This window comes from Balaenoptera musculus, chromosome 7 (genome assembly GCF_009873245.2).
Source record: "Balaenoptera musculus isolate JJ_BM4_2016_0621 chromosome 7, mBalMus1.pri.v3, whole genome shotgun sequence".
In the NCBI taxonomy this organism is placed as follows: Eukaryota; Metazoa; Chordata; class Mammalia; order Artiodactyla; family Balaenopteridae; genus Balaenoptera; species Balaenoptera musculus.
The window spans coordinates 21,798,875-21,814,571 of record NC_045791.1 but is presented as its reverse complement, the minus strand read 5'-3'; the positions used below and the strand labels follow the sequence as shown (position 1 = coordinate 21,814,571).

General features: G+C 37.9%; 1 protein-coding gene across 2 annotated transcripts in view; it reads right to left on the bottom strand.

The window, feature by feature from the left end:
• Nucleotides 1–15,697, bottom strand: part of THSD7B (thrombospondin type 1 domain containing 7B) — a 751,247-nt gene that overhangs the window by 89,172 nt on the left and 646,378 nt on the right. For both annotated transcript variants that reach the window (XM_036856921.1, XM_036856923.1), the window contains 2 exons: nt 9,989–10,122; nt 2,955–3,105 (listed from right to left, as the gene is read on the bottom strand). In XM_036856921.1, the coding sequence (XP_036712816.1) occupies nt 2,955–3,105; nt 9,989–10,122 (285 nt within the window). The remainder of the gene's footprint in view (nt 1–2,954; nt 3,106–9,988; nt 10,123–15,697) is intronic.

The following is a 15,697-nucleotide window of genomic DNA, read 5'->3' as shown; positions in this document are numbered from 1 at the left end:
AAGCAGACCTTAAAGCAAATTGCCTCCAAGAAACCTGAAGAAGCAAACACAGAATGCCAGGGCCATCACAACATTGTATAAAGTGCTCCCAAGAGAAACATGTTAGCTCAGTGGCCAGATACCTTGACTTAAGGGGGCAATGCTTTCATGGCAAAGTGATTACAGCTTGATGGAGTCTTCTGTGAGCAAATTAGAAAACAAGAAGTGAGGAAGATAATGACCTCTGCAATTAATTAAACTTCTTCAGGTTGCTAATTCTTCTGCAAGTTGATTAATAAAGAGTATATGCTGCCACACTTTCTAAAGTGTGAATGTATGTCCTCAGTCATGGAATAATCATACAGACAGCTCAAACAACTAGCTTTGTTCTTAAAATAAATGTTGCAACTTAAAGAAAGAGAAGTAATGAGTCTAAATCTACCTTAATTCTTCTAAGATAAGTGAGCCAAGAATGTGAGATCAAAGGCACTGGCTCCATCAGACAGAATACAGCTCATCCCCAGCTCCATCACTTAGTAAATGTGAAACTTAGTAAATGTGAAACTTTGTGAAAGCTACTTAGCCTTTTTGAGAATCAGTTTCTTCAGCTGTCCAATGGGACTGGTAACAGTATGTACTTAGTAGGATTACTGCAAGAGCTAAAGGGAATCATTCTTACACGTGCCTTGCACAAAATAAGCGCTCATGAAATGTGAACTTTCATTATATTCAAGTTATACACAAAATAAATGACTTAGTAGGACAAGCATTCCACTCCTACAAATTATCCTTTATTGGTGCCTCTTTATCTTAATACTGTATTGTCCTATCCCCAAAGAACAAGGAAAATCTCTTTCAGGAATAGAATTATAGAAACATCAAAGATAAATTTGCAATAATTAATAAGGAATCAACAACTAAAAACTGCAAATATAGGGTATTAACTAATTTCAAAAATATTTCCCAGGCAAAACATTCTTTGATGTAAATCATGCCAAAGTTTTATTAGGTTACTCTCCCAAGGCAATAGAAATAAAAACAAAAATAAACAAATGGGACCCAATCAAACTTAAAAGCTTTTGCACAGCAAAGGTAACCATAAACAAAGTGAAAAGACAACCTACAGAATGTGGAATGGGAGACAATATTTGCAAACAATGCAACTGACAACAGCTTAATTTCCAAAATATACTAATGGCTCATACAACTCAACAACAAAAAAACAAACAACCCAATCAAAAAAATGGGGAGAAGGCCTACACATTTCTCCAAAGAAGACATACAGGCAGCAAATAGGCACATGAAAATATGCTCAACACCACTAATTATTACAGAAATGAATATCAAAACTACAATGAGTTACCACCTCACACCGGTCAGAATGGCCACCATTAAAAAGTCTACAAATAACAAATACTGGAGAGGGTGTGGAGAAAAGGGAACCCACCTACACTGTTGGTGGGAATGTAAATTGGTGCAGCTACTATGGAAAACAGTATGGAGGTTCCTCAAAAAACTAAAAATATAGAGTTGCCATATGATCCAAAAATCCCACTCCTGGGCATATACCCAGATAAAACTATAATTTGAGAAGATACATGCACCCCTATGTTCATATCAGCACTATTTACAATAGCCAAGACATGGACACAGCCTACATGTCCATCAACAGAAGAATGGATAAAGAAGATATGGTATATATATACAATAGAATATTACTCAGCCATCAAAAAGAATGAAATAATGCCATTTGTAGCAACATGGATGGACCTAGAGATTATCATACTAAGCGAAGTAAGTCAGAAAGAGAAAAACAAATACCATATGGTCACTTATATGTGGAATCTAAAATACGATACGAATCAACATATCTGTGAAACAAAAACAGATTCACAGATATAGAGAACAGACCTGTGGTTGCCAAGGGGGAGGGGGACAGGGGAGGGATGGATTGGGAGTATGGGATTAGAAGAGGCAAACTGTTACATATAGGATGCATAAACAACAAGGTTCTACCATATAGCATAGGGAACTATATTCAATATCCTGTGACAAACCATAATGGAAAAGAATATGAAAAAAAAATATATATGTATAACTAAGTCACTTTTCTGTACAGAAGAAATTAACACAACATTGTAAATCAACTACACTTCAATAAAGTTAAAAAAAATATTTTCCATTTTCATACAAAGATTTTCCACAATCTTTCCATAAATTGTCAGTATCACCACTGAGATCAAAGTATCCTAATTCTTTCCTTCCCAACATTTGGAGCCATATAATATGTTCCTCATCCTCATTTTCTTTTTTAGCTTTTTAGGCAGAAAGGTAAGTCTAAAATATCCAACGTTATCTTCTGAGATTATTAAGTTGAACCACGCTACTTGAAGAACATTTTGCCATACTCCTGTTATGTTTCCATTTTTTTTTTTGGAAAAAAAAAAAAGAGGAAAAGGGCAAGTGCTTTACACTTTAAAAAAAAATGTTTTTTTTTGTTTTTTGGGTCAGCTTTGGAAGAAGAACATGGCAAAAGAACACCTCATTTGGGGAAAATAGCACAAGGCAAAAACAGATCATCACTAACGGAAGCTAAATCACACAGTGGAGTTAAGCTACTAAGATATATTGATTCTGCAAGGGTAAAAATGGATTAGAACCAACAGATTATAATGAGCATCATTTTGGTACCAAAGAAGCCCCTTTAACAATGGGCATGCATTCGAATCCTAGTGTGATCATTACAGGATCATTTTCCTTGTTCCTGTTCCCAGGATAAAGGCCTTAAAGGAAGCACTGGCATTTTAAATTGTTCAGTTTCACTTGCTGAAATTTTTTTTTTTTTCTTTCTTAGGCAAAATTATTTTCCCATGTTACGAGAAGAATGCTTTGGAGAGCAGCACTGTGAAAGTGCAGAGAACAAAAGTGATGGCAGCCCTGGAGGATTAGGCCATTGACAAGGGAAAAGAAATTACCTGTGGGCATTTGCTCCAAGGTCCCCACTCAGACATGACACATTCACTGGGACACAGAAGAGAGCAGGACTGGGTTTCTGAGGGAATTTCATCCTGGTTGCAAAGGCTGTTATCCACTGCTCCCCCTTCACCATTGGCAGCATTCACGCATCTGCAAAGCAACATCACAAGATAGCTTGATCGCTTAAAACAGTGGGGAGTAAATTTAAAATAGCTATGATGTATCATAATTACTTACCCCTCAGAGATAGTTAAACATAAAATAAGAGCAGCAGAGAAACCAGGAAAAAACATCCTCTCTCAGCCAGGCCAGCTTTATTGAGTGATAACTCAGGGCAGAGCCCTTTATTCGGCAAAGCAGAAGACAAGGGACAATTGTCATCTTTGAAGAACCCTCCATCTAAATAGAACTATCTACAATATATTTACTCAGGTCCCAGTACAGAGAGAATTTTTTTTTTTAATTGTAACAAATCTTGAAGACTCTCCTCTGAATAAATCTATCACTTTTTAGTAACTAGACCTTTCACAGTTCCCGTGACTCTCTTAGACCTTTCCTAGACTTCTCTCTCAGAGCATCTAAGCTTCCCTAGTTTTTGCTTAGTACAATTAAGGTCATGGCAAAGTAATGCAAAAAATAATTGAACATATTTTTCTTTCAGGTATTTTCTGCATTTCAGTAAGGAATTTTCATATCATAAACCAAAGGGCAATTAGCAAGCATTTTCAGGCAGCAATTGAGAACATGCTATAGATGCACATATTATAATTGCTCTGAGATAAGTGCTGATGAAGATGAGATAAAGATCATGCTATTGATTCAATCAAATTAAAACCAAAGTGTTATACTACTATATACCCGCCAGAATGGCTTAAATCAAAAACATGGAAAATATCAAGGGCTGGCAAGAATGTGGAGCAATTGTAGCTCTTCTCACTCTGCTGGTTGGAGCATAAATGCTTTGGCAAACTAGTTGGCAGTATCTACTGAAACTAAACACATATATACTATGTAACCCAACAATTTCACTTCTATTTATATACACAAGAGAAATGTGTACAAATGTGGACCACCGCCCCCCCAAAAAAAACCTGTCTGAAAATGTTCATAGCACCACTATTTATAATCAACCAAACTAGAATCAACAGTAGAACATCTACAATATTTATTCAGCCACAGTAAAATAGAGAAATATACTGTGATAAACTCATTGAATTAAATGCTATAAAGTAATGAGAATTCATAAACTACTGTTGCATGAAAGAGCATGAATGGAGCTCACAACCATAATGTTGAACAAAAGAAGCTGGACACAAAACAGTATAGTCTGCATGGTTCCATTAATAGAAAGTTAAGAAATAGGCAGTACTCATCTATGGTGTCAGAAGACAGAATAGCAGTTACGCTTGGTGAACTGGTTGATACGTAGGGGCTTAGGTAGTCCTGGTAACACTTTGTGTCTTGGCCTCTGGGTTGGTTACACAGGTGAGTTTACATTGTGAAAATTCATGGAGCTGCACCCTATGCTGTGGGCATTTCTCTGCATTTATATTATATCCCAATTAGAAGTTCGTATTTAAATAATTCTCTCAAAAATGTTTAATAAAGACTTGCTATATATAAGCCTCTTTTGCTAGGTGTTGGGATACAAAGATATTTATTAATAATGATTCATTTCATAAATATTTTGGGCGGCTTACTCTGCACCATGCCCTTACTTGGGTGCTGGGGTACAGAACTGAAAAAAAAAAAAAAGGGACAAGATCCCTTCTTCTTCCAGTGATAATGATCAAAGTAAAGGTGAAAATGACAATGATGATGAGATAAATGGTGCCATTTACTGATCTGGTAATTTCTGACACAAAGCCACAGACAAGGAATAAGCATTTTAAGAGGGCTGAGCTGGAGAACTTTTGGTGCTCCCCAAATCATGCTATGCTGGAATGAATTATCCTATACATTTGGAGTTTCTTTTATACAAACAATATTTTTTTTTTGATTCAGGAAAACTGCAAAGTAGTCTATCAGCTGGTGCAAAATAAAATAAACTTTATGAGGTGCTAAGTAATAAAAATTTAGATATTGTATAAAGCAGGTTAACAGAGAATGGTAAAAGGAGAGAAAATGTAAGTTGTGCCTTCTAATATAGGGAGGCAAGGTACAGAATCACCTACGGACTTTAATTTCTCTTGTGGTAATAGTCAATAGTGGAAGGAGGGACCACGAAATGGCTTTAATGTCTTTCCCTGGGCAAACTTAAAAGCTGAAAATTGCTTTCCTTCTTGCCTGCACACTCTCAGCTGATGTTCTTTTATGATTTCACTAAAAAAGAAGAGGTAATACTTCTGGTCAATGGTGTCCAGTTGAACATATGCATTAGTCTTTGTTCACTCCCAATAAGCCACAAAGACAATAGTAAAGGAATTTGTTACAAAAAGACTAACAAAACAAAACAAAACAAAGGAGGGAGGGTAAGGCAGTATCCTACAAGGACAAAGAACATGGGAGAGGAGAAAGGCAACAATGGAAAATAGATGGGCTAGTGGTAACTGACTTAGCACACCAAGAAAGCTGATTCCTAAGCCTTCAAGGGAAAAGAAAGAAAGTAACTCCATTTACACATCAGAACATATGGAAAATTCAGGAATTTGTGGCATCAAGTACCTTTGGAAATGTGAGTGAAGGTGAGGTAGAAAAACTGGAGGATTTATTGAAAGTGTGTTTAAGAAGTACCTAAGCTCTCAAATCCCAATTCCCCAATTCACAGAGCTAGGTGATGGCCCCAGCCCTGCCCCTGCAGGTAACTGAAGGTTTATTATCTGGAGAGGGTCACAAAACAGGTCTTTGCATTAGAGAACACATGGCCCCATTAAGGATGGGAACATCATATTGAAAAGAGGGTTTAAGGAGAAGTTAACATTTTGAAAAAAATGACTAATACCTTAGTGACTTAATGCACATTTATTATTTTTCAGTTTTGTAGTATAGAAATCCAACATGAAACTCACTAGGCTAACGTCAGTGCTCTGGCAGAGCTGCATTCCTTTCTGGAGGCTCTAGAGGAGAATCGTCTCCTTACCTCTTTCATGTTCTAGAAGCCACCCACATGCCTTGGGGCCATGGCCCCTTTCTCTGTTTTCAAAGTCAGCAGCCTTGTATCTCTCTGTGTCTTGCTTCTTTAGTCACATTTTCTGTTTTTCCTTTCCTATCTCCTCATCCACTTTTAAGGACGCTGGTGAATAAAATGTTCCCATCCAGAGGATCCAGGACAATCTTTCCATCTCAAGATCTTTAACTTAATCACATCTGTGAAGAATCTTTTGCTATTTAAGGTAACATATTTACAGATTTCAGGGGTTAGAATGTGGATATCTTTGGGAGCCATCATTCTGTCCACCATATCAGCCTGTTTTCATTGGGTTTCCCAAATACTGGTTGCTAGGATTATCTATTTCACATGTGATTTAAGAAGAGAGTCTTCTAGGGGTCCTGACAAGCACAAGAGTAAAGACTGAAATTGAAGGTGTTCCCAAATGAAAATGCCCCTGTAGTTACATATCCTGCACCATCAATTTCCTTGCCATATCTCCCTTTGATCATCACCTTCATTTCCACTCAGGCTCATTACAAAACTGCTTTAAAGCATGTCTATATTTGCTATCTCCACGCCCTCTCTCCTCTTCCTCCATTATTACCTCTTGGACTTACTTTAATCACACTTTTATTATCATTCCAGAGAAAACTCATATCAAGATCATCAACAGACTCCCCTTTGCCAAACTCAATAGCCAATTCTTATCTTAGTAACCTTCTCAGAACCATTTGAAACAATTGTTTACTCTTTCTTTTTTGAAAAACTCTCGTCTTCCCATTTTCTTGGTTTTCCTTCTAGTTGACTGGCTCTTTCCCTGTCTCATTTGTAAGATCTTTCCCTTTGCTCTAATCTATGAATATCTGCATTCCCCAGGGTGCAATTTCTTTCTTTCTTATCAATATATATCAGACTTATAGCTGACGCCTAATTTATACCCCCATTACTCTCTGAACTCCAATCTGTCACTCCAAGCCTTCTCAGTTGGAAAGCTAATATCTCAAATTTATTGTGTTCAAAAGCTAGCTTTTGATTTTCTCTCTCAAATTTGCTTCTAATATTTCTCATCTCAACAAATGGCGCCACCATTCTCATGATTGCTCAGGCCCTAAAACCTAGCAATCATCTTTGATACTTCTCTTTCTTCCACATTCTATAATCACTTTATAAGCAAATCCTGTCATCTGTACCTTCCAGGTATAGTCCAAATGTGACCACCTCACCACCTTCACTATTACAAAGCCCGTCTAACCATCAGCCTCTCTCACTTGGAATTCTGGGATGCCATTCAAACCTTCATCCCTGCTGCTGCTTACACACCCCAAAATTCCTTCTCTATACTCCATCTAGCAAGGTCCTTTTCAAACGTAAATAAGAGCATGTCATTCACTCTGTCTCAAACCTCCCATAGCTTCATGATGCTGTTAGAAAAATATACTTTAACCTTAGTATAGAAGACTATACAATTTGAGTACTGGCACCAGCCATATGGGGTGTGGTGTAATCCATCTTGTTATAACAAGCCAAGAAGGTTCCTGCTTTGGAACTCCTTCCCCTTGGAATTCTCTTAATATAGATCTTTACATTCATTCAAGTCTCTCACATTTTTCAGGTCTCTGCTTAAATATTTTGCTGACTAGCCTCTCCAAAATAGTAGCCTCCATCACACCAATCCAATTTTATTTTTCTTCTTGGCATTTCATAGCAAAGACATTCCATTATATAGTATTTTATGCATTTATTTTTTTCTCTGCTGCTCTAAGTTCTTTGAGGACAGTAACTTGTTTGGTTCACTTTTGTATCCCCAGTGCCTAGAACAGTGCCTGATACATAGAAGGCAAATATTCATAAATATTTTTTGAATTCATAAATGATTGCTGTCATGTATGAACCATAAAGATGTCCTCTAGTTTGGAGGCTTCACGAAAGATAAACGGATAAACTGTTTCATTCATTATAACACCATTTTATTAAGGCCAATAATGGTTTGGAATGCAAGATGTCTGGAAAACCTGCTTCACATATATATAAAGTAGGTAACACAGTGAGTTTGCATTAGTTAGCTAGGGCTGCCATAACAAAATATCACAGACTGGGTGGCTTAAATAACATACATGTAAGGCTTGAGGCTGAAAGTCTGAGATCAAGGTGTTGGCAGGGTTGGTTTCTTCTGAGGGCTCTCTCCTTGGACTTGTAGATAACCACCTTCTACCTGTATTTTCACATGGTTTTTTCCTCTGTGTGTGTCTATGTCCTAATCGCCTCTTCTTGTAAGGACATCAGTCAGATTGGATTAGAGCCTGCCCCAATGATCTCATTTAACATTAATTACCTCTTTAAAGACCCTGCCTCCAAATATAGCCACATTTTGAGGTACTGCGGGTTAGGACTTCAATACATAGATCTGGGGTGGGGGTCGGGGGGATACAATTCAGCCCATAACACATATCTAGTGGTTGTGTTGTTTTTATTATATCAGGCTTCATCCATCTGAGCTGAGCGGTATGGCTTAAAGGCCCTCTTGTTCAAGTGTGTTTTTCCTCAATCAACCTGCCACAATTCTGCCACTAGCAATTTATTCTCTTAAAGCTTTCCTTTCTCTCCTGAGACTTTGCTTTAATACTGCTAAGAGGCCCGGCTGGGATGAGAGTGAGAAGTGCCACAGCTCATTTACACATATTACTTGACATGGTAGCCTGGTCAATCATTTCTCAAAGCCATGAGAAAATAGGACGTAAGAGACACAGATTTTGAAGAAAAAGAGGTAGACGCCCAAGTTTGTGGCAGCCTGAGCAACTAGCCCCCAGGGTAACAGGCAGTGAACAAAGGGAAGGAAAGACAATTTGTCTATTAGCCCTTTGCCTGGCTTGGTGATCAGGAGCACCTCTATAATTGTGCTAGCAGCTATTTCTTCCAACACGCTTACCAGTGATTTTGCAACACTGGGACTAGGTAAGTCTCAGAATTGGTGGGTATTGAATTACTGAATCAAGTAAGTTCACTGGTGTTGAATAACAATAAACACATAGAAGTAAGCTCTGCCTTGGCAACTGACTTCATAGATAACTTGATAGGGAGTTACCTACTTTGGGCACCGTGTGTCCACTTGAAATGGGGCTTCCTAAATCTAGCAAAATGATACACTATGCTCATGCAACTGAATAGTTGACCACACTGGGTTTTCTTCTTGATTTTACATACTAAATCATTGTTTATGATTAATATTTTGGCTTTTGCTTATTCATTCTCTAACGCTTATTGCTATTTTCCTCAGTTGGTAATAAAATTATCCTTCTGTCTTCCCAAATCATTTCTAAAAATAGACTTTTTCGATGAACTCAGGCCAGCTGTTTCCTTTGTACCACTGCTATATTTACCAAACAAAAATGTTAAACAAACTCCCTCAGTAAATAACTGAGCATTCACTAAATTCTTTCAGAGCTGTGTTCTTTTTATATTAAAATATATCACTACTGTTCATAGGTATTCTCATATTAGTTTCCAAGGCTAATAGTGGAAATTATTAAAGGCCTTAAATTGACCTTTCACTGTACTGACATCCAAAATTAAGATAATGCCCATCAATTATACTAACACAGAGCAAAAGAGAGACATGGCATCACAGTCAGAATCACCTAATTTGTTAGCAGTGATGGCCATGTATCCCTGCAGGGATGCGGGCCTGCTCTATGCAGTTGGTTTTTCCACTGCACTGATATCACTTGCAGGAAATGTTAAGGATTGTGGCTGCAATGCAGACGGAATCCCACAATATACACGGCAGCTCAAGGCACATGTACTTCCAGGGATACTTAAAGATGACCAAAAGCAAGAGGATATTGTGTGAAAATCAGAGCATACTTGGATAAGCAACACTGTTGTTTCTATAAAAATATATAAATTCCACTGCCACATTTCCCCAGTGTCTCCATTTCCACACACCTGATTTTCCTAGATTGCATTCCTCCTCCACAGCGCAGGGACCTCAGCTCATTGTGGATTTTGCATGGAGACCAGTGTTCTACAACCCAGGAATACTGATTGCACTCACTGTAACACGGGACTGCCTCGTGTACCTGTCAAGAACAGGAAAGGAAAAGAAAATTATGTGGCGCTATCCAAGTTATGGAAAAATAGCCTATCTTTTAGTAAAGTCGGCTGAACAGAACCCAAGAACTATACTCTGGCCCCAATAGCCAAATTGCGTCCCTGAAAAGCAAGATATATTTGGCTTCTCTGAAATTACTGACTTACCTAAAGAAACATACAGGGGAAATCAACTAGAATATGATGGCATGCCTTTGCAGAAGAGAACAAAGGACAGTCGTTACCTACTGCCAAGAAAAGGAATTCCATTACCTTTTCATTTCCTCAAAGAGCTCACACAGCATCTATTAAGATGGTCCAGCTCTCAATTATACGGTATACTGTATTCTCAGATGTACTTTACAATGTCAATTGACACAAATAGAGGTAAGGCAAATTTACTCTTGAATATAAGGTTCTTAGAATGAAAAAGGAAAGTGGTATTATTTGCACCAGGAATTTCTTTTTATGTCCCCAAATGATCAATGCTAATAGGCAAATCATTTAGCCTTCTGGGCATTGTGGCTTTATATGAATTTAGCGATGTGTAGGATGTTTTCAGAGCATAGCTAAAACACACAGACACACACATACACAAGACAAACACACACATGTTAGAGGCTGTGCATGATTACTGACTGTGAATATATATAGATTTATAGTAGAAACAATAAGTACAGTCCATGAATTCTTAGGTTACTTCCTATGCATTTATTTGTGATGATTTTCTCCTGAAATTTTATACCATTGGGTGGTCAATTGAGTTTGCCTCTTCAAGACTGAATTTAAAAGGCATTACTCCTCAATAGTGAACACAGCATTCTCCCTTGGTAAGAAACAAAATTGTTGTGTCATATGATATGTTACTCTAGATCACAAAGATGGCTCTAGTGTAGCATGTTGATGAGTAGTGATTCAACCTATTACCAAAATAGTTAACTAGTGCTTCTCCTTTTAAACAAGAACTTAAGTCCCATGCCTTCCCTCCCCTTGCCTTCCAATTCCATAAAGTTGTAAATGATGACTAGGCTGTGCTATCCAAACAGAACCATTACTTGCAAGTTTCCACTAAATGCAAGGGAAAGCACTATGTAATGGGATAACCAGAAAACAGGATTGCAGCACTGTCAGCTTGTGAGATGGAAATCAGATGAGAAAAGGTTATTGGCGAGACTACATCTTAGGAATCACAAATAATGTCAGAAACTATTTTTAACTGTGGGGTTCGATTTGGCTCTCTCACGTAGAGCATACAACAGTAAGCGAAACCGCAAAGTGAAAAATATGTGAGGGCAAAATGAAAGGAGATAGGAAAATAGAAGTGGAAATGGGTGTGAGGAAAGGAAGGAATTAAGTAATAAAAGAATCACATTTCATGCTGTGAATGCTGACAAGAATGGAATGAAAGGGTCGGAAGCAGTGCCTACATTAGAATAAGGAAGTAATAACTTGGAAAGGAAAAATGTCTGCCCCCTAAAACTCATAGAGGTAAGAGAAAAAAATCTATAAAAATGAAAAGATGTGACCCAAATCTAAGAGACACCAGGGAACTAAGCTGATGACAGTTGAGGGTTTAGCTGACCCAGCTTCACCATGGAAATTAAGCTTTCACTGAATTTACAGGTTTGTTCTATAACTCTTCAATATTATCAGACAATTTAAAGAAAGCTTTTTGGCTTTCTTATGAGATATAAGAAAGTCTGCTAAAGCACTTTGCAACAAATGGGGGAGATGAAGAATTAATTAGAAAAGTAATTTTTCCCACAGCTCATGCATGAATCTGGGAGCAAATGGATAGGATAGACTCTGAGATGTATCTATTTTCCTAAAGCTCTCAATACCAAGCAGAGCTTACACTTTCACCCTCCCTTCCGATAAAGCCCCAAGGTCAGATGGAAAATGAAAAACTGTTTAGTTGCATGTACCTTGATATACACATTTGAACACCCGGTCATGTATTGGTTTACTGTTTTTATTCTCTATGCTCCAGTGATCTACATCTGTAGCAGAGTCGCTAACCTCAATCGCCAGCTATTGGAAGGCAGGGAGCAGGTCTGTGTAGGGAGATGTTGACCCACCTTCTTGAATAATGGTGTAAAACGGGACCTCTTGAAGAAGATTCTCCATCACATGGATTTACCTGATTTTTTTCCCCAGTGTGTCTGCCATTTTAATATTGCTTATACTGCCACTTCTGGCTGACAAATCCCTACCTTCATTCAAAGTCCAAGTGAATCCCACCACTTCCACAAGGCCTTTCCTATGACTCCAGTTGGCATGTTTTTGGTACTCAGTGAGAGTTTCAATTTTAAGCAGATCTGTGGCCAGGTTATAATGTCAGATGCCATGTGCAAGGCTGGGCCAGTGGTGGCAACTAGGGCCACACTGTGTGGAGCTTGGGGAGCAAACACATTCAATGAAGTCATCACCTTGACTCCTCTCTATGTGTCTCCTATTCTCTCATCTACTTGAGCTTTTTTTCTAACTTTAGTCTTAATGTCTCCTTTGTACTGTAAATCATACTGAAAGAATATGCCAAGAGAAACACAATTTGAACCCTCTACTCATAAATACGCTTCTGGTTTTAACCAAAGTCAGACCCGGACTATCAGTGTCTCTTTATATGACTACCTGAACAAAACTTGTGAGTCTTAGGAAGGCAGGGACTATGCTTCTATGATGTCTGCACTTTGTAAAACATTCGGAGGAGGGGGTGATGCACCATCAGTATTTGTTGAATTGAAACTAATTTTTGAAGGGGCACAGATTGCTAAATGACCCTCACTTAATTTTCTAGAGAGAACAGGCTCATAAATGGAATGTATAAGGGGTGTTTTACAAAGCTCAAAGGACAATAAGAGGGAACAAAATGAAATCCTTTTCTTTCCATTATGGGGCTTTGCTGAAGAATAGCCATCATTACATTAGCAAAAGGTGCTGCCTGATGATTTTTCTTATGGGAAAGAAAGGCTGTCCCTAAAGAATTGTGAGAGCTGTTTGTTTAGAGACCTTGTTCATTAGGCAAGGAATCTTACCTAGAGGATCAAAAACACCCACAAGAGGCAAAAAGGCAGCAGGTCTTCAAGAACAAAAATTTACTACCCAGATGCCCAATTTCTTCTCATGTCAGTCCTTTATGTTCTGGCTATTTCATATTGCTATTCGGTTGGTGCTTATTATAGTTTCATAATGGAAATGTGTTAAAGCATGGACTTTATCAGGGAATCATGCGGAAATGTTCTGAAGGAGAGAAATGAGCCATGGGAAAGTTAAATGAAAATCATTTCTAAATGGCACAAACTAGGAAGAAAATAACAGGGTTTAACAGGGCCACCGATGCTAAGAAATGCCACTGAAAAATCTAAATCCTCTGAGAGAAGTAACATTTCATTCTCCTGGTAATGAGTCCTATTTATTACTTCTTTATTGGGGAATTGTGTTTTTTAAAAGATGTTTTTAACATCTTTATTGGAGTATAATTGCTTTACAATGGTGTGTTAGTTTCTGCTTTATAACAAAGTGAATCAGCTATACATATACATATCTATCCCCATATCTCCTCCCTCTTGCGTCTCCCTCTCACCTGTCTAGGTGGTCACAAAGCACTGAGCTGATCTCCTTGTGCTATGCGGCTGCTTCCCACTAGCTATCTATTTATCTATTTTACACTTGGTAGTATATATAAGTCCATGCCACTCTCTCACTTCGTCCCATCTTACCCTTCCCCCTTCCCCTCAATGTCCTCAAGTCCATTCTCTACATCTGCGTCTTTATTCCTGTCTTGCTCCTAGGCTTTTCAGAACCATTTTTTTTAGATTCCATATATATGTGTTAGCATACGGTATTTGTTTTTCTCTTTCTGACTTACTTCACTCTGTATGACAGACTCTAGGTCCATCCACCTCACCACAAATAACTCAATTTCCTTTCTTTTTATGGCTGAGTAATATTCCATTGTATATATGTGCCAAATCTTCTTTATCCATTCATCTGTCGATGGACACTTAGGTTGCTTCCATGTCCTGGCTATTGTAAATAGAGCTGCAATGAACATTGTGGTACATGACTCTTTTTGAATTATGGTTTTCTTAGGGTATATGCCCAGTAGTGGGATTGCTGGGTCGTATGGTAGTTCTATTTTTCGTTTTTTAAGGAACCTCCATACTGTTCTCCATAGTGGCTGTATCAATTTACATTCAACAACAGAGCAAGAGGGTTCCCTTTTCTCCATACACTTTCCAGCATTTATTGTTCATAGATTTTTTGATGATGGCCATTCTGACTGGTGTGAGGTGATACCTCATTGTAGTTTTGATTTGCAAAAGCTTTTAAGTTTCATTAGGTCCCATTTGTTTATTTTTGTTTTTATTTTCATTTCTCTAGGAGGTGGGTCAAAAAGGATCTTGCTGTGATTTATGTCATAGAGTGTTCTACCTATGTTTTCCTCTAAGAGTTTCATAATGTCTGGCTTTACATTTAGTTCTTTAATCCATTCTGAGTTTATTTTTGTGTATGGTGTTAGGGAGTGTTCTAATTTCATTCTTCATGCCTGTGCCCATGGCAGACATTACTAGTCACATATACTGTTCTTTTTCAGCGTGTTTTCCTACACTAAAGGCCAGGCAGCCACTGGATTGCAGTAACCAATGGATTGCAGTATGTGTGTGCAATCCTGATCGATGTATATTAGAGAGAGTGGGCAGCTGGACCAGCAAGACATCCCTATGACACCAGATGGGGGAAGGGGTGTATTGCTACAGACCCAAGGAAATAAAATTTTATAACATCAACTTAGGTTTCCACACCTTCCAAGAGAAATTAAGGAAACACTCCCATTTACCATTGCAACAAAAACAATAAAATACCTAGGAATTAATCTACCTAAGGAGACAAAAGACCTGTATGCAGAAAACTATAAGACACTGATGAAAGAAATTAAAGATGATACAAACAGATGGAGAGATATACCGTGTTCTTGGATTGGAAGAAACAACATTGTGAAAATGACTGTACTACCCAAAGCAATCTACAGATTCAATGCAATCCCTATCAAACTACCAATGGCATTCTTCACAGAAATAGAACAAAAAATTTTACAATTTGTATGGAAACACAAAAGACCCCGAATAGCCAAAGCAATCTTGAGAAAGAAAAATAGAGGTGGAGGAATCAGGCTCCCTGACTTCAGATTATACTACAAAGCTCCAGTAATCAAGAGAGTATGGTACTGGCACAAAGACAGAAATATAGATCAATGGAACAGGATAGAAAGCCCAGAGATAAACCCATGCACATATGGTCACCTTATTTTTGATAAAGGAGGGAATTGTGTTTTTATAATTTTGTAGTTCCAGAGTCATATCATAAACTCATTCATTTAGTCAGTCTTTTAATATTTATTTAATAAGCCTTTGCTCACTGTAAGTGATCAATTTAATTAAGGACTGTTTTCTGAAATTACTCTCCACCTATGGACTGACTGGTATAAACTTGGAAGCAGGGTCTCACTGGGGTTCAGCAGGTATCATTATTGTACATCAGAGTCTTAGGGTTCAAGGGCTCAAA